Source organism: Aspergillus piperis (genome assembly GCF_003184755.1).
Source record: "Aspergillus piperis CBS 112811 unplaced genomic scaffold BO85scaffold_22, whole genome shotgun sequence".
Taxonomy (NCBI): Eukaryota; Fungi; Ascomycota; class Eurotiomycetes; order Eurotiales; family Aspergillaceae; genus Aspergillus; species Aspergillus piperis.
In genome coordinates this window covers 221,519-240,782 of record NW_020291612.1, presented here as the reverse complement: position 1 = coordinate 240,782, position 19,264 = coordinate 221,519, and the positions used below count along the sequence as shown (strand labels likewise).

Here is a 19,264-nt window from a genome sequence, read left to right as displayed (position 1 = left end):
AGATGACGATCAATTATCTCCGGCTTGGCACGGCACGCCAGGCCCGTCTGTAGGACGTCGGCGCCTTGGCCGTTGGCTTGGCCCGTCCTCTAGCGACCCAAAAAGTAATCAATGCCGACCACGACCATTGGACGCCAGTATCGCCGAATTCGTCTCTCGGATCTAACACAACTGCTTGCCTCATCCCGTCTCGTCCCTCGCAGGCTGCAGGATGTCTAGCATCATCCTTTGTGCCAGCATAGGGCAGTGTTATCTATAGAAACTCCAATCGGACAACGGCTTCGTAATTGTCTGACCGCCAAATGGACCGGGGCCCTCACAACCAGCCCCACAGCTCCTTCCTGGTGCATTCCAAAGGGATGTCGGAGCGTGTCCGCAGGAACGTTCCGACCACCGACCGCCGTCGTATTACGTGCTGTGACCCTCTCTCCCATTGTCTTCCCGCCAGTCACAGGCGGGGTATGGGGTATTTTTTTTCGGTTTGCACAAATCAAGACCCTCAAAATGTGCACCTTCGAATTGTCCAGACTTCTTCATCGCGTTATGGTAGCGGGAGATGACCCATTCAACTCGCCAAATCTCCGTCTTGTATGATGGAAAATCGTGCTGACACACCTGCGTCCTAAGAGGAGGATGCAGATGTCGGAAATTAAGCCCTTTAACAAGAAGCTGCAGGGGACCGGAATAAGACGGGTTGTTGCTCTAGCGAAGATACCATCCGGACCCTAGATCCAATCCCCGTGTTGATTTTGTGAAAGGATTCAACTTACCTGCGCCACGCAGTCGCGTTATTCCGAATTCATAGCTACCAACCGGATACGATATCCACAAGGTATACGGCTCTCGGTCGGAACTAACCAAAGCAGAAGGTTGGAAGCTCAAAGAACGTGGCCACGACACATAGTGATGTTTATCCAATTCGCTGTCGACACGGTTATCTCAATTATGTAAAGCTGGGAACAATAGCAGTCGACATTGAGATTAGAAAAGCTCCTAGTGGCGGACAAATTTAGAATACAGGCCGCTTCCGTGGCGCAGTCGAGGATCCAGGGCCACTTGCAGGGACATTATCAAGGTTTAATTGCGCTGCCTAGAATTGCAGCAGACATCTTGTGTGCCATATTGAAGTGATCGAGATTGTCCTTGAGATAAGCACGGGGTCAATTGTGACTAACGTCACTATTTGGCAGCCGTGGTGTGAGACAAAATAGGTTTAACCTCCGTCACTGGTCAATTTTCGGTACACAGCGTGATCGCTACCTGCAAGTAAAGAAGGGCTACAAATCATAACATTCTGACAGCGAACATCATGATACTTTTTCCAAACTTTACTGCTATCTATCTCTCGCGATCAACTTCCACCGAACTATTCTAGATTATTGTGTCTGGCTCAGTCATGAGCAGCAAAACAGGAGTCAAGAAACGCGAAACAGCGGAAACGATGATAGTCAGGCACCCGGGATTGAGTCGACGATACCTGCTGAATAAGGCTACTATCACATAGTTAGCAACTCATGAAACTACGAGTGTAATCAGACCTTTTCGGTCCTCACACTTCGGGGATAAAAGTGGTCCTGCTTTGAATTCCTCGGCCCTTGAAAGGACGGCTCAAAGTCAAGTGTGCGCTGATGACGCAATGATCTGCGCTCTCGTGGATCCACTCGATGCTTTGTTTCAACAGATTTTGCCCTCGAAACTTCTCACAACTGATGTTTCTGACGCGTTCTATGCCAACAGACTGTTCTGGTTGTGGATGGCTTCTGGCAATTGATCGTCGGAGTCAGGCAACAGTTGCGTGCACGCCGGGGGGACTAGTTTTCTAGCTGCTTCGCCGAGGGATCAGTGCGGGTGCGGGTGAATAACCTTCTTCCACCCGCGTCTTCCCCACAGGCAACAACCAACATGCATTTGCAGCCACCCGCGACTGTTTCGCCTCATGCCTCATGCAATTCCTGGCACCGAACGTCACTGGAGAGCCTTCAATTCGCTTTGCAAAGGTCTCATGATATGTCTGATTACTATAAATAACTGTCGTATCCACCCAAGATCATATTGGTGTCAGTCAGAACAGAGCAACATGCACCTGTGTTCGAAAGTAACCATATCTGTCTGCTCACAGGGCTCTGCTAAATGTGCAGGTGAGCTTTTCCTACAGTTGCGTGATATCTTTCATATTTCTCTATGGCGATTCAGCGTGATGATGCCCGACAAGTCGTAATTGCAAATCAACACGAAGGAAATTGTGCGACAAAACTTTCTGCCACACTGTTAACCCTCAATCAGTACGTCCCTGTGCAAAACGGTACTTGAGACACAATTAATCTCGGTTATCTAGTTCAGGGATATAATGGGAATGACTTTTATCGTTTAGACAACAAACAGCCGGATGAGAAATCCACCTCAAAAGATACATGTGCTCGTGCATTTCTATCAGCATAGTACTTCCATTTTTCGCATTCATATTTCTGATACACCAGATGACGTATTACGCTGCTGCGGAGACATATCTATCGGGATGACGGTGTCCGCCTTCAAAACAGCAAGAATGTAACAACATCTGACTTGTATACTTCGATACTGCCTACAGCGTCCAGAAACGTAAGGTTCGGTGAACATCGGGAACGATGAGAATCTTGAAATCGCTCGAGCAAGCCATTTCTCCGCGAGGACATCTGCTAATCTTATCATCCGGTCCCCGAGTAAATTGCTTTTTGAGGTTCGTATCTAAATCATATACCTCAACCGTTCCCTCAAGTATCCGAAAAATCAATCTGTCACCGACAAATTGCGCACCCGCAATCGTCGCAAATTCTTGCATCATGAAATCATCGAATTTCAGAGACCACCGCTGTTTTTCTATCCCCGTGTACGGGTCCCACAGGCAGAGTGCACCGATCTCAAGCCCGCCGGCTAAAAAGCTGCCATCCGGACTCCAGGACATGGAGCGACACCATGTAGGTAACTCGATAAGTGAGACCTGCTGCGCCGTGGTGATATTGTAAATGTGAATGAGGTTTTCGCCGCCTCGGCTGACAGCCAAAAATTTAGAGTCTGGCGAGAAGGCACCACACCAAAGCTGGCCGCCCAAGGGTCCGATAATATGAATTGATCTGCCGGATAGAACATCCCAAATCCGTGCTGTGCCGTCCCATGATATAGAAGCAGCAAGGGTGCTATCTGGGCTAATACCGATCCACAGGACACAGTCCGTGTGACCATATAGCTGATGTCGAATTGACCTGGTATTCACATCCCAGAGGGTGACACAGGGGGAATATCGGCATTGGCCAGTGTAATAGTCGCTTGTCATATTTTGGACAACATAAACCATGGTTTTACCGTCGGGGCTGAAAGCTTGGCTTCCAAATGAACCCAAATCGCCTGGAAAACAATGCATGGAGCCGGTTTCGTCGTGGTATGCAGCGAAGTTTGGTTGTTCCTCTTCCTTTTTCGGGGGAGACATCTTCTTGCCGTTCTGAGCAAGCTCCCACACTATGACATAGCCATGAACTCCACCTTCATCTTCGCTCTGTGAGGATAATAAATACTGTGGCGCATCTGGCTGGTCGATAGAACCTCCATCTAGGGAAGGTGCAAAGGCGAGAGTAATTACCTCTCCAGGATGTCCACGCAACACATCGATCCGCTCCTTAGTGTCCACACGGAATACATGAATGTCATTTGCAATTCCAACGGCGACCAGCTGGTTGTCTGGACTTATAGCAGGGGTGGTCGCCTCCCCATCCAGGAAGATTTTCGCTTCCTCTTGTCCCCAGTGTTTTGGATGGCCATCCTCCCAAGTCGCCGGTACACCAGACAGGGAAGCGAAATCCGAACGGATGCAGTATTTCCAATGTCTGAGAAATTTGTGCTGGTCAATTTCATACTCATTCTCACCGCAGGACATGATGTCGTCTTCCTGCTCTAGAGAGCTAATTGACTGTGCATCTGAAGCCATCTTGTAACGAATTTGCGATTTCAAGAAAATGCGACAGACGGATAGAACAGAACGAAGTTAAGAGCTCTTATGTGTTTCAATATAACTCCACAGTGATGAGTCAGGGATAGTTTTGCTGCAGCCTAATAAATCAACGCTAGTTCATACGATTTCTTATCTACGGGTGGAAAGGCCACGTCTAACTGTTTTGCGCACCAATCAAGTCCAGGTCATGCAAGGTAACATGAAACACAATAGCTCGAAAGCCTGCGACTACCAATTAACACCAAGCAGGCCAAGAAGCTCTCTTTATATGCTAACAATCCTTCGTCCTCAGAACAGTTTGTTATCACAACACTGGACTAGTAAGATGGGTTGTTTTGTGGACCAAAGCTGACGCGTCGTCTGTGACTCATCCTCGCAGGTATAAAGGCTATCAAATGAATTCAAGGAATAGTCGGTTGCAAGAAGACCATCATAACCATGGCTTTGCGACAAATAGAGGAAAGATTTAAGATGCACATTTAACTATCAGGGAGGCGTGTCTCTTTATCGTAATACACCAATAAGCGATCTGAGAGTAAGCAGTAAACACTCATTGGCCCAAAAGTAGCTCTTCTAATACCCTGGTAGATATATACTATAATCAAACGGACATTCGAGGAATATCAAGGACGGTTACCTTGCGATTCAAAGTTCCACTCTTTCTGCTGGTCCAATTCTGCATCGGCTCATCAGTTAAAGTGTGATGTCATGCAAGATAAAAATTTTTATGTATGCCTCAGGCAGTCAAACAGACGAAGAGAAGGTGTCACATGACAGAATTTGCCAGACTCGGCCAGTCAAAGCGACTGATGTCTGCTTATACTACAGCACGTGGTGCTTTCATCTAATCTTTTTTAGGGTCCAATTAGCCAGACACACGGCAATGCAATTTCATATAGCCTATTCCCTATATTTCGTGTTCGCTTGGGTACGAGGCTGCACGTGTTTCAGGGACTCGGTGCTGATTCACAATCTAATCTCCGACCGCCGATGCCGAGAATCGGGACACGGACACATCACACTCATGGGGAAATGGCACTGCAGATCAGATAACAATGCCAAGAGATTAAACGAGAAGTGGAAGTCTGGGCATGGGGTGTCTGTGGTCAATATTCGCTCAGGGGATTTGGAGGTTTAATTGTCTCTCGCCAAATCCTTCCCTCCCCGACCATAGAGGTAAGGAGCAGTCGGGAGGTTGGATGTCCAGGACAGTTTTAGGTAAACGAAGCCAGGGCTTTGTGTTCATCGAGTGCCCCGTGAATACGTGCAAAGGTTTTCTGGATGCCTTAGCCCCCGGCACTATCCATCTGAGTGTCTTTGCACCTACTGCGCTTTTATTACGTCTCCGCACTGAGAGTCAGATTCGCAGCCGAATCCTCCCGAATCTGGTGATCTTAGAAGACCCCAGAAGTAGTCGTGTCTTCCGGTAAATTTCTGTGGCGATGCTGGGACCTCCAGGATACTACACATTGTAGGCAATGAAATCATTATTAACCACGCACAACAATCTATGTGATAAGGAGTATAACCAGGGTTCTGCCATAAGATCAGGCGTAATCACTACACGCCTGACGGCTTGGCAACAAGGAACCCGAAGGACAACATCGGAAAGTGTGATCATATTCACCCACTGGTCAGAACTTTGGAACATACCAGTAATGAGTATTTGGCTCGTTGTTGGGTAATCGCAGACGGGAATGTTGTGGCAGACGACATAGGAATATCCCACATCCTAGCACTGGGGAATACGGCCACCGGAAATGTCACCATTATGCTGGGATCAAATACGGAGATAGGTGGGAAACGCTAAGATGAAGCCAAGGCTGGCTTGCTGCTAATGTCTGATCTCAGAAACAATGCTGCTAGACTAGGCCTTCGAAAGTAATACTAGAATTCGGGTGAAACCGAGGAAAACCTAACATTGTTCACATGAGGTACTGTCCAAATGCGCCTCTCTTGATGAGCCTTGGTAGCACTGTAGCTTCGTAGGAAGATTGTGAGACATATAGAAGCAAGCATGCTACATAGGCACAGACTCTTGGCCTTGGTCTACTCTATACCTACTCATCTACCAGCATCCCAAAACAGAGCCATTGCTAGTTGTTACAAACGAAATGGATGAGAGAGAAATTTCTCATACCGTTGATGTGAACCATGGCGAGTCTGTCGAGCGTCGCTCCTCCATAGCGTCTCCTGACAGCACCAGAACATGCACCGCGGCACTAGCGGGAGGAGTACCTACTTCGACCAACTTTCTTGGTTTGGATCTTATTAAGCAAAACCCTGACGAAGCAGAGCTGATGGATACCACCGTGCTCTCAAATGTCTATGGTACTTCTATCCCTGCTGCAAAGTGGAATAATAGTGTCCCGGCAGCTGAACAGGGTCACACCAACTTTGGAGTGACACCACAGCTTCAAAATCAGCATCTTACTCAACACTCAGGTCACCCTGCGTCCCAACACAGGCAAGCTTTGCCAGAAGCAAGGATGCTGAATGGGGGTGCTTGTCAGTGCAAAGATTCGAAGCTTCTTAAGATGCTGCGAGACCCAGAACCTGCTTACGAACGTCATTCCTTCCGAGAGGAGATAGAAGAAAGATACGGCGGCATAAGACCTGATGATCTTCTGTTGACCACTCGCCCTGAAAAAATCAGATGCTTAGTTAGAATCTGTGACAGGGTGTTCGATGATGAAGATGAAGCGGACGATCATTTTCAACTCGATCACAACTATCCCGACAATTGTGTTTGTCGAATCTGTCGCCATGCTTTTAGCAGCAGTTTCGAAAAATGTGTGCATGATTACCATCATCATAAGGGTGATGTTTGCATGTTTAGTCCTTGAAAGGCTCTAGAGAATTGAAGATTGATCTTTTGGCATTTTATATTCTCGGGTTGTGTAGATGTCATAAGTCTTGGATTGTTGGTTGGTTGTTCCGGGTTTCCAACATTATCTTCTCCTGGCTCTCAAAATTCCTTGCTAGTTGGAGTGGACCTAGACCTACTCGGGAAACGGAAGAAAGGAAGAATTGATGGAAGAAGACTAGAGAATCGGTCACAACCGCAATGACTATCAAATGAACACAAATTCTCATTAAATGTATGTTTTTATGGCATCAGCCCTATAGTTTCGTGTAGCGCGCGCCCAGATCTCCATTGTTAGTAGTGTCGAACTTGGACTCTGAGTGTAAAAGACATCGTGTGTTGGTCATTGGCCAATTGCCTCAACACAAATTGTTGTCTCCCATGTCCGGCATATCCATCAGATGACTCTTAAGCAGATGGCCCTGATAGGAGGTACTTCCCGCCCGATAAATGTCAATATAGACTATCTCACCAACCTTTTAAACAGGTTCGTCTGCAACGTATCTTCAAAAACATGTCACTCGGATTCTGACTATTCGAGGTGTCTGAAAAGGGCGAGAGTAATTATACCGGCGTCTGATGTGATAGTATGCTCTCCTCAGTAATAGCGCACAGTGACTAGATCCTCCAAAAAATGGAAGGCTACTTCTTACACATGCGCCTTTGCTGGTAATTACCTATGTTAAGTTTCAGTATCTTCCCGAATTGTAATTAACAGCGAGATGGGATTTTCGTGAAGTGGCAAAATCGTACTACATTTCCTTCCAATGTAAATCTAGCTTCAATAGACGTAAGAATCATCGAATCTCAGTTTGCTCGTTACCTTAAGGAACATACCAATCTCACGTATACCTGGCATTGGGAATATCCCCAACCTAGTATTTCTTTAAGGGAAATTCCTAGAAGCCCCACGATGACCCTTTTATTGTACATGGGCCACCAGTTATATAAGACCCTACGTGTCTGCTCGAATTGACAAGATAAACTCTTCTAGTGCTACAACCGGCGATACGCTTTCTAGTTACTAGTCTCTGCGAGCAGAACCCTACCCCATTGACGAATATCCTCACCTATCCATTTTGATTCAAGCGAAAATGCCTTCGTTTCTACCACTGTGGGACAAAAAGTCTGAAGGCTCGCCCTATAACCCTGAGAGCAACACACCTACTACCAGTTGTCCAACCGAAGGCCAATGCGCTACCGATGAGAACGGAAGTCCCGCGAGCCGACCAACTCCTGGTTATGATCTCGGAAGTGACGGGTCCCAACCTTTGATCCAAATCGAAGAAGCCCCCCCTGGTGCCCCTGCTACCGACAATGCTTCAGCACCACCGCCCACTACCACCGCTGACCTTGCTCAAACTCAGCACGATGATGCGGGAGGATGGCCTAGGACGGCATCACTGATTGATGCACTTCCGGAAGTCGAGACCAATTCTCCTGCAAACGAGCAAACCTCTGATATGGGAGGAACAAGGAGCCAACTACCTACATCTGTTCTGTCGGTTAGTTCTAAACCCTCACGCCCTTCTCTGACCCAGGCTGCTCCTCCACGCATACCATATGCGGGACCAGGTCGGCCCGAGGGCCCTGGCCTCTTCAGATCCTCAACGAGAGAAGAAAGTGACTATGTTCAACAGTTTCTGATCAACCAGGTACAGGCAGCGCAACACCCCCAAATCCGGCATCGCCGCGGTGCAGCGGTCCACAACGTCGATGCTGGAAATTTATTTGGGGTGCCACGCCGTCAGGTGGAACGGACTGATTCCAGCGCGCTTCTCACTTCCGAGTCATCTACCGCCTCCGAATCTCCAAGCGAGGACCATCCAACAACTCAAGCCCGTAATACAGAGGGTAAAGATGTGTCCAGCCTTCAAGGGCCGCAAGACGAGTCAACTGTGGCCCTGGATTCGGGTGCTTCGAGTGTATACTCTGCAACACCACTACTACAGCTCGATGACACCTATGTCTGTGAAAATGCAGCTGGTAATACATCCGCCCCTCAGGCGGAACAGCTGAACTCACCCGAGTCCCAGACTACTGGTGCATCGATTGCTCAAGACGGATCATCTTTGCTTCAACCTTTGTTCAAAGCCAAATCTACCTGGCCAGCATTTGAATCAACTCCGGCTTATTCTAATGACTTGAGCAGTCTTTCCATGCCGTTCGAACGAAGCCACAGTGAACGCTTGCCGGGGGCGTATCCGTCCACTGATAGCCCAAATTCTGATGAGGAGCTTGGCTCTACTGGGAATGAGCCCGCCACCAAGGGCCCGGAGAGCACAGCTAAACATGGGGATTTGAATGCCTCTTCGTCGACACCTTCTCATATCCAGGACACCAGCAAACCTTCGGACCCTTCTCCGAATGCCTGGTATAGCACGACTGAAGAGGGCTCTAATCCATATAGCTTCACAGTAACATGGTACGCTCCAGAATCCGAGTTCGAGTCCAGAAGTCAGTATTTCGATGCTCACAGTACCCTTGCTCGATCCTTGCCACAAAGCGAACCCGAACCGTATGCACCTCTGCTGGGTACTGCAGCCCTTAGTCAGACAAGCCCTTCAAGCAAAGAGAGCGCCGAGAGTCAGGAGACGGCCGAAGGTGCCTCTGAAAATCAGTCCAGCGAGCTGGACAGAGGAAAGAGCTCGGCACCTACTCGGAACGACGACGGGCTGAATATTGATGAGAGCAATCGAATTGAGTGTCCCCGCGACGAGATAACCCTCACAAACCAAGTGTACGTGGAAGACGATTCTCCTAGTGTCATATCCGAGAGCCTCCAGAGTAGGAGCGATTGACTCGATACTAGAGCCGAGTCCGATGACTGGTCCGTAGACGAGGGCGAGGACGGGATGTTCTGCCACCCTCGTGATCTGATGGATCATGTCGAGCGTCTTCAACATCATGAACAACTTTGTCAGTCCCACAGAGCCGCAGTCCGGAAGGTTTCACTGTACGTGACCATGTTTGTTTATTTGATGGTTTTCCTCATCGCGTATCATTGGATACTGTTGACTGCCTAGAGTAACATTGCTCAGGCGTACGTTCTTTTTACAATGCTTTCCTACTCCCAGTTTGCCCCATAATTTGCAAAGAGATTAGCTATTGGATGTAGTGAACTTTCTGGTAGCCATAAAAATTCCATCTGAATGTGACTAAACATGTTGCCAAAGGGTCATATAAATTCGTGTAAATCTGTAGCAAGTTCTCCTAGCCAGTTAACGTACAAGGCAGATCAGACTGTCTTCTATATTGTAATAGTCGGCTTGACCCCAGATTATGCCGCCCTACACCCCAGAACACCGGGTGTTTGAGTCATTCTAGCCGTGTAGCAAATGACATGTTATGTGAATCTCATCGATTTGGGCTTCAAAACCCACCGGGAACGCCGTAGCCGAATACCGCATCGTAGCGTAGGGATTCACTGTTATGGATGCCCTGGTGGCTAGAAGGCTAGGAAATATCGAGCTCAGTTGTAATCGGTCGTCCGATTGGTTTATGGATTTGCCATTATATCTGTCACTGGAGGAGGTTGGCCCCTCATCAATGTTTTGCCTGTCGGTGGAAGGATACGCCTCCGGCAAGCGTTCACTGTACCTTAGTTCAAGTGGCATAGCTAGCGAGGTGACAGAGAGAGATAAGTCCCCACATGACATAAACCCGCAGTCTTCACGCAGTCGAATCCAAAGATCTTCCATGCAATCAATGGGGTCTGTCTTTATAGACAAGAAATAGAAAAGGAGAAACATCTAAACCGCCATCAGAGGTTTGGGGATGGTCATGTGTCCATGTGTAACAATGCTGGTTTCTCTCTCTCATCCTACCCCGCTAGATCGTGACACCAAGTATTCTTATGGCCGTCATTCTGCTCATTTCCCTTCTTGTTGTCAGTGATACCCTCAAAACTTCATCACAGTCGGTGGTTCCGCATTCGGGCAAAGTGAAAGGACGCATTGACAAGCGAATTTTAGCGGCGAAGAGGCGTTAGAACGGAGTGGTACTCAGGCCACAATAGCAATGGACTATAAAACCCTTTGTCAGTGTGAAACGAACACGTTGTGTGGCCTTTCTCACCTCAGTGATCAACAACCACTAATAGCAGGAACCTGAAAGCAATCAAGATCCCTATTCTGACGCATTCGCATCATTCGGATCCCCGTGTTCCTTCCTGCAATGCTTCATCATGTTGTCCTTGCGAGTGTACGTTTTATGGCAATCTGTGCACGGGACGCGCGAGCCAGTTGTCATGTTATGAATGGTAGACACGTGTCGTTTCAGGTCAGAATGTTTAGTGAATAATTTGCCTCCGAGCACCAGTGCCTCCTAGGAAAAGTCAGTATTTATATCAGACAGGAAGACGTGGTTTATACGCTGATTTACGGCTTGTTTCATGGTGCCCCCCCTGCGAGGGAGACACGGATTGCAAGCCATTGGTGGGATTCTCATGGGCGACATCGTCCATAGGACGGTTGTCGGTTGTTTCGGGAGAGGAGCTCTGTCCAATGCAGGCACTCGCGGCCCAGTCAGGGGTACATGAGACGGTGCCCTCCTCATGATCGTCGATATTCCCCGGCGAGGGAGATACAGATTGGGAGGCAGGGGTGGAATCCTTATGGGCGACCTCGTCCATAGGATAATCGTCCTTTGTTTCAGCAAGGGCACTCGGATCAATACAGACACTCGCGGCCCAGTCAGGGGTACATGAGAGGGTACACTCATCATAATCGTGAATAGTGCCGAAGGGTAGCACAAGGGGATTCGAAGTGTCGGGACCGGTGAAGGTCCTGTCCGGGCTAATCCCAGGGAGGGACCAAGAAGTCGTAGTGTGGGCACTGCTGTGGTCAATATTGGTTGTGCCGCTGTGATCGAACTCCTGATCGTCGGCACCACTAGCGATGGTTGCAAAAGGATCAAATTTAGGTGCTCCGACCCGGTTTAAGTAGTCTTGACGAGGAGAGGTGTCCCCGTCCGAATGAGGCATAGCGGGTGGCATCTGATCGCCTGATCTGAAAGTAGGGCAAGTAGAGCTTGACGACCAACGACTAGATCCGCTGCCAGGAATATTGAGTGATATTGAGCAAGAATGAGGAGTATTGAGGCAAGGCGTCCTGTAGCCGGATGTTTGGCGGTGCTTGGGGTGGGGAAGGAATATCTAGAAGCCTTCAAAATACTTAAGAGGTACGGCCAGTAGAAGCGGCTCGTAGGCTGTATATTTTTATTGAGAATACTACGCCTTGTTCGTGCCTTGACCGGTACCTTCTCCGTCATCGGCCAATCATGATGTCCCGCTCGACACCCTCGAAGGCGCGGAAGTCCGTTCCACCTGAACTTGGACTCTCTGTAGATTTCTTCCCGGGCCGCCTGTCTTTCCTGGCGCAGTCCGACTTTCAGACGTTGAACCAAGATTGTATGTTTTGATACGTGCCAGGGCTGTCAAGAGTTGTTCTATCCAACAGGCCTACCGAGACGGGGGCGTGATGATCCGAGATCTTATCCCTTCATTAGATCTTCTGCTAATACGCGTGACCTTCGTCATACCCCAACTGAACCCTCCTCTCACTTCCGTTGTCAAACAGCACACCATCACCAAAGAGAATCTACACGCATTGTGGCCTAGGACGTTGAAATACTTCATCAATGTCCTTGGTAGCTCTAGCTGGCTAGTCATTCCTGTTCCAGGCGCAAGGCGCAGTGAACACCCTCCGAGGGCCCCTCCATCGATTACAGTCTTCAATCCTTGTTTAGTACACGTCATATCGATCGATCTTGCGAAGGGCAGACATTTGGACACGGAACCATGGAACGACGGGATTCTGATTCCAAGGCAGCACATCAAATGGCAACGGTCGCCGGATATCAGATAAGAGACCTTTATCGTGATGGATTTCATTGTTTGATGTCCGCGCTACGTTCTTTAAACTGCACGTTGGTGTATGGAGTGTGTCCCGCCTACCTGCACCGGCCCTGCATCCCCAAGCACGCGCTGGTGCGGGGCCCTGCTACTTAAGGCCGAGCAAATCAGAGCATCCCAGACGTACAAACAATTCAAATACGGGCAGTCAACATACTAACATCATCAGAAGGGCCGGTTAGGGACTCCTGTTCCCACAGCCACGAAGGTTTCAATTCCTGGCTCCGATCAAACACGTGACACCACTACCCTGGTGTGCACCCGGTTGGACGGACGGATCAGATCTCTCAAGCCCAGGACCAGGGCTTCAGAGGTGGGGTTACTGAGATATCGAAACCTAGAATCAACCTTTTCTACTTTAGGCGCTCGGCTCTCTTTCGCAGAAGAGTGTGGTAGGCTGAAACCAATAGTGGTAGCAGCCCCTCCGCTGGATCATTGTATCGCATTGTGCTTTTTTTCCTTTTTCCATCACTATTACTATGCCCTTCCTGGCTTCATTTCTAACTTCGTTCATCTATTTACAGGATTAACCTTATAAACCTGAACCACAACCTCTCCCGTTCCATAGTTCAGCACGGATATGCCCGGATCATTAGCTGTGACGATCGATCCCCATCCTCTGGTGGGTGGTTCCACCCGATGGGGGTGGACTCGCTGACACGATGGGAATAGATTCCGGTCCCTGTCAGATTACAGGACTTCATACGGCCAGCAACAGCTTCAGCTTTCATTACCAAACAATCCGTGCTCTCCAGTGCCTCTCAAAGAACACCAACAGGTAGAGTAAATCATCTACTAGTCAGAGGAGACATCAGTGCCAGCGACACTCCGTAGGGTTGAGTCAATCCATGTATACACCTCCAGCCTACTTAACCATCGGGCTATATCCCCCACGTGGTTCAACAGAGCCTCATAGTAGATGAGAGAAGACACTTATCTAAAATGTCGATTACCCGAGTTGCTTTGTCTGCCCCACTTACCTATTTGGGAATGCGTCGCTCGTGCACTTTCCTACCCCACCTACCTAATTCGGTCTTACACCTGAAGGCGGTATCGTACTGTACTATTAGTAGTTCCTTCCAGAATCTTGGGCATGGACTCATCCAATCCGAGCTATTTGCCCCTGTCCAAAACAGACACCAGCCACATACTAGCCTACAGTCATTAGGTAAGCCCCAGCAGATGCTGTCTGCGAGTTACACAGGCGATTCCGCCGTGTTCAGGCCCGTGTATGGAGGCAGGACACAGTTCGTGTAAGCCTTTCTTCCTACTTCAGTTGCAGAGATTTGCCATCCCCGACAAATCTATCCTGAATCAGTATCAGAGATCACTGGCAATGTCTTATTAATGACATGCCACTTCCCAAAACTGATGCACAGGAATCGGTGCTCAAGATTATTTTAACAATATTGATTCGGAGTCCGAATGACTCAAGACTGTGGCACAGAAACTGACATTATTTTGTACTTGATGCCGCCCCACCTTTGTCTTTCCGGCAGAATATCCGTAGACGATTGCTATTTGGACTCTGTACCTAGCTAGACCGTAGTAGTAGCTGTGGTAGTAGTCTTGTAGAAAGGCTGCGCTGAGTGATCTCAAGTTGCCAACTTATTGCAATCGCACGTAAATTTACAAGGAAGATCATTCAGGTAAATCTAAATCTGCTTGAACAAGTGTCTGGACTTAGGCTTTATGTGAGTACGTAGAATTTTAGTCTATTCAAACGAGCTGGAGACTACCTGTGGCTCGTTGAATCTGTGAGATGCATACAATTCAAAGAGAGAAGGTTAGGCAAGGGGGGCGGTGAGCAGAGACGCAAGTAGGAACAACCAGGTATCCGAGCTGAGTGAGTACTGTGCCGCATGCATTGGCCTAGACACCTTATATTCATTCTCCCATATATGCCTTGGTTTTGACGTGGTAATAGGGCGTGGAATTGATCTGCTGACTCCATATCCATGGCGTTGCCGCTCAGGGTCAGTTCAAGCTACGCGGAATGGAAACCTTAAAAGGGCCTGGCTTTTATTCTTGCAAGCCAGAAGAGATGATCTGGACGAACGGCAGTCTCCGTACAATATAAGCAAAATCTTCGTAAGTGGTAAAATCCAATGCACTAACCCTTCTCACCGCAGAGACCACGAGGATTCATACTGGAGAAGCAAGGAAGTTCCCGATATACCAAGCCCCATCAACCGTTATATAAACCCCCCGGCCCTTTACCGTGCTCTTTGCTATCCTCATAATCATCCATGGAGCCACAGATCCCGGCACTGGCGTATTCCATGCCTCATAATGCACCATATCACCCATGCACGCTATCATTCTACCATAAATAGCAGTACATGGAGATTTGGGCATGAATTTCAAGGTCAAATTGACTTTAGCATTTCCCATAACGGGGATCAATGATAAGGGTTTACGAAAAGGGCCGGAATCATGACTGCATCAAGTATAACTGGACTATGCCTTTGCGAAAGACCTCCAATATATCCAGTGTGGCAAATGACCTACTCAAAAGAATCAACGGCCTTCAGCTGATGTTTTAGAGAGCTTCTTCGCGATTGATTTTCTCTATCCCCACAGACAAGGGATGAGGGCTGAGGTCTTGATCTTCGTTCGACCTGAAAGTGTAGCCGGTTTTCTGACAAGGATGGGGAAACCCTCTTCCACCGGTGCCTCAATGAACAAAGCACTGAGTCAGCATTCTCATATACACAGGCAAGAGAATGGAAGCAGTTACCGTTGTCGTCGAGGAATCCACTGAGGACATTGGCGCCTCCGATCTGCCCCATGGGAATAGCCTCCACGAAGAGACACCAAGGGGACGGCTGGCCTTTCTACCTGAGATAGCTTCTTTCCTGCTCAGGTTAGCGAAGCCTTCTCAGTTAATGTATAACCTCTTTCAACGACTGCGTCAGTGCTCTGGCTGAAGCTGGTTCGACCGACTCATCGATACTAGCATGATACTTATGATCAGCCCATCTCCTGTTAATTACTCAGCTACTTGCCAGACGCCATATTTCCACTACGTTGGCTTGGAAATCCCAATTCTAATCATCACCATTGATGTGGCGGCATAGCTAGCATCTTTCATGTTCCAATTTTCCACTTCATAGCCTTTCATCATCCTCCTACGCGGCCTAACGGCAGTTCAACATACATTATGTCTTTCATATATACTTATCCTATATTTTCTGGTCCTGGCACAATATCTCATTCTGCCAACAGGTCTTTCTCTTGGAGTCCCGATAGAAGCTTACTACCAAGGCTACTGGTTGCTTGAACACAGAGGCGTATCATGTTTACAATATCGCAAATACCCCTTCGCACATCAACCAATGCCCATAGGTAGACATGAGCTCTAAATAGAAGAGCAAAGACGACATACTGTTGGCGCTGTGGAGCGACCTAAGAACCAAAGAGAGCCAAATCATGTTGTGATAGAAGGAGAGAACGCAAGTCTTGGGGAATGAAGGCGTGATGATGTAACAATCACTGCCAACATCTAAGCAGAAAGCGACTCGGACAAAGACGCAGCTGACCTGATCCAACATTGCACAGCCCAAGTGGGGTCGGGGGTGTACTATATATATAATCGGTGTTACCGTTAGCCTATTCTATTCCTTGGATGTCTTGCTTCGCCTTATGAGGTCGAACTGTCCAAGTCGCTTTATATAGGGCACGGATAAAGCGAACTTTTTCTTGACGTTACAAAGTTTCGAAAAGCCCGCCACGGCTAGAATACGGGAAGAGGAAGAGGTCGGATTGTGACTTTCTGAGAGGTCTGAGGGAGACACATGTGGGTTCGAATGATTACCCTCTGAAAATATTACCAATTCAGTGATAATTGGAATGACTAATTTAATGCTCGGAGGTCTCTTGCAACCACCGCCTGAGAGGTATATTGCGCTTTTCTTATACTAGTGGCAGGATGTCTGTAGAAGTCCTTTGATGGGAAACAATCACAGCATTGTTATGCAGTAGCCATGAAGCAACCATTTTCAAGGACTGCCCAGTGCTGTAATGGAGGATGGTCATAATCCCTATCCAGATGAAAGGGCTTTGTGAACACAAAACACACCTGGGGGTGGTTCGCTAGACCAACCGATTGGCTCTTGTCATGTCGATGGAAGGTTCCATGAAGCGATCCCTCCATCTTTCTACATGAGCAACAACACAGTCATGATTTACTTTGTCAGTGATGCTCGACTCGGGAAATTCATTTCAACACCTTATGGATTGATGATATCTGGGACCATACATGGGGTCGGACGATGACGAAGGTTATAGAGATCAACGCCATGATTACTCTAGGCACATTCGAGCTTAGGGAAATGATTTGTAAGCAGAGGCAATATGTTCATGAACGGTGAATAAATGAAGCCAAATTCAAAATTACAATTGCTATGCAAGTTGTAAGTTTGTCTATATCGTAGCGTCTTTTCGCTTTCCCCCACATTTTCCCATTTCCGCCGTACCGCTAGACTCATATTTTGTCAACATGTCTTCGCTTCCCCCTCCTCATCTTTTGAGTTTATATGAATAACCGAGGTAGATCAACAGATCTAATCAGAATACAGAACGGCTTAGATACGCTGTACACCATTAAGATACCTACTATCGATAGTACTCTAATGATCGGATAGATCTAAACATATATAGCGTATTAAAGTAATATTAGGTGACATAGAACGAACACATTCCCATCCCTACCGGAGATTTATCATACCTCGGAAGATAAGCTTCGAACCGATCTCGGCTAAGTGGGCCGGTCCGAGCTCGGACCGGTTGAGTTTCTGTGCAGGTGGGTCCGGGGGTTTTGGTTCCATGAACAGACAGACCCACGAACGTAGTGCATGATAGACTCTTTCGAATTCACGATATCTCCGATAGCCTAGACGGTCCTTCAGGACGTTCTTCATGAGGGACGAACGGCTTGCTATTTCCCTTGCGATGGGAGAAGGTCCAAGTACCAGGCGGGTCAAGGAACATTGTTGGTCAGACAGTTATGTGAGCGCGTCTAAACCAATGACATTCTGACACGGAAAGAAAGCAGAAGAAGCAAAACAACCCATTACGGCTATAACGGCCTATCGCAGTAGTACGCGTCTATGGCACAGGGCAATAGCCAGGGACTAACGCAAGGCTACCTGGCCTGCACCGCTACGCATGCGTTTCGATCTGTCTTTCTCGGAACGATTTTAGCCGGCCCCGGGTGGGTTCGAGCAGGTCTTATGTCTTACTGGGGAAGTCCAACGCTTTGTAGAGTGCATGCCTCAGCTGTGGCTCATTGTGTGTACACTTGACCGCTTGGGAGTGTGCAGGGCACTCTGTGTCCCTCATATACCCATCGGTCGGCGGCATGCTGATACGACGTGGGTACGATGCCGGAACTTGCATTTTCCAAATCAACTGTGAAAGCGGGCTTGGAATCATTGCATTAACCAGGAGATAACTTAGCCTGAGTAACATAGTTGCAAGTGACTTTGAAACACCGGTTATTATATGAAAGCTACGCCATGCACAAGGCCCATCTCGCTTTACAGACGGCATCAACAGGTCTGAAGAATAAGTAGCCCAAAATATATGACGCTAGAAACTAGAATAACAGCAAAGCTTCAGGGCAAAAGCAGGGTGAGAATCAACGAAGTGAAAGACAATGGGCATGAAAGACAGAGACACGGCAAGAAGTAAGGGAAAAGGAAGGAAAGAAAGGGGAGAAAAGAAAGAAATGCCGGGAAAAGGAAAGTATGCAGGGCAGGTGTTATTGGGATCGATGAGTGCGTAACTGATGTTCTACCAAGTTGTCCTTGCGATTGAAGGTTCGATCACAGAATCGACAAACATAAGAAGCAGGAAATACATGAATTGTCTTGATATGCCTGCTCAAGTCCTCCCATCTATTGAAGGTTGACCTGGCTGTGCAATCCGTCCAGCCGCACCGGAGATAGGTATCCCTGCTTGATTGTCGGCCGAAAGGTCCACAGGGGTTGCTTTGGATGACAGGAGGGTCGGCATACCCTTCAACTTGGCCGTCCGCTTTCCCGGTTGATGAAGACATTGCTGTTGGGATGACGAAGCTATTCCAAGGAACATTCTCTTGTAGTGTGCCAGGTTGGTGACAATCGTTCTGAGGTACGATACCTGGCTGAAGCCTGGTAACAAAGTCCCAATGCTCCAAATCGGTAGGCGCATTGTACCCGCTTCCACCATACCATGGATATTGAGCAGGGAGTTCAGGAATGCGGGGGATGACTGGATAGGTGGGGCTGATGTGTGTTTGAACCTGATGATGCGGGAGAACAGCGGCGGAAATAAACGAGTCACATGGTTGACTGGGGTTGAAGGAGGCGAACTCTGGGGTGTAGATACCACCCTGCGGGTTGCGCTTTTCATGATCGTTCGTTAATCCTGCCGTATGTCGAGACATAGTATGAGAAGTGCTTGCGTTGGTTGACATCGTGAAAGATATGAAAGCTTCCAGAGAGAAATATTGAGAGAC

At 48.1% G+C, this 19,264-nt stretch overlaps 5 protein-coding genes across 5 annotated transcripts; 2 read left to right on the top strand and 3 right to left on the bottom strand.

The window, feature by feature from the left end:
• Nucleotides 1-2,581: 2,581 nt before the first annotated feature.
• On the bottom strand, nt 2,582-3,975 carry BO85DRAFT_503769 (WD40 repeat domain-containing protein; the record flags this gene model as incomplete). The annotated part of the gene is made up of 2 exons (XM_025664253.1): nt 3,240-3,975; nt 2,582-3,182 (listed from the first exon to the last, which is right to left on the bottom strand). The coding sequence occupies exons 1-2, from the start codon at nt 3,956-3,958 to the stop codon at nt 2,582-2,584; spliced, it is 1,320 nt and encodes a 439-aa protein (XP_025511630.1). The 5' UTR covers nt 3,959-3,975.
• A 2,121-nt stretch (nt 3,976-6,096) lies between these two features.
• BO85DRAFT_442030 (uncharacterized protein) lies at nt 6,097-7,397 on the top strand (the record flags this gene model as incomplete). Its single annotated transcript, XM_025658823.1, has 4 exons — nt 6,097-6,729; nt 7,112-7,141; nt 7,178-7,280; nt 7,336-7,397. The coding sequence occupies 4 exons, from the start codon at nt 6,097-6,099 to the stop codon at nt 7,395-7,397; spliced, it is 828 nt and encodes a 275-aa protein (XP_025511629.1).
• Nucleotides 7,398-7,942: 545 nt separating this feature from the next.
• BO85DRAFT_503763 (uncharacterized protein) lies at nt 7,943-10,280 on the top strand (the record flags this gene model as incomplete). The annotated part of the gene is made up of 4 exons (XM_025664252.1): nt 7,943-9,588; nt 9,661-9,804; nt 9,875-9,891; nt 10,113-10,280. The coding sequence occupies 4 exons, from the start codon at nt 7,943-7,945 to the stop codon at nt 10,163-10,165; spliced, it is 1,860 nt and encodes a 619-aa protein (XP_025511628.1). The 3' UTR covers nt 10,166-10,280.
• A 619-nt stretch (nt 10,281-10,899) lies between these two features.
• BO85DRAFT_503759 (uncharacterized protein) lies at nt 10,900-11,832 on the bottom strand (the record flags this gene model as incomplete). The annotated part of the gene is made up of 1 exon (XM_025664251.1): nt 10,900-11,832. The coding sequence occupies one exon, from the start codon at nt 11,830-11,832 to the stop codon at nt 11,197-11,199; it is 636 nt and encodes a 211-aa protein (XP_025511627.1). The 3' UTR covers nt 10,900-11,196.
• A 5,561-nt stretch (nt 11,833-17,393) lies between these two features.
• BO85DRAFT_480905 (uncharacterized protein) lies at nt 17,394-19,250 on the bottom strand (the record flags this gene model as incomplete). Its single annotated transcript, XM_025663034.1, has 4 exons — nt 18,783-19,250; nt 18,006-18,223; nt 17,492-17,656; nt 17,394-17,410 (listed from the first exon to the last, which is right to left on the bottom strand). The coding sequence occupies exons 1-4, from the start codon at nt 19,220-19,222 to the stop codon at nt 17,394-17,396; spliced, it is 840 nt and encodes a 279-aa protein (XP_025511626.1). The 5' UTR covers nt 19,223-19,250.
• Nucleotides 19,251-19,264: the final 14 nt, after the last annotated feature.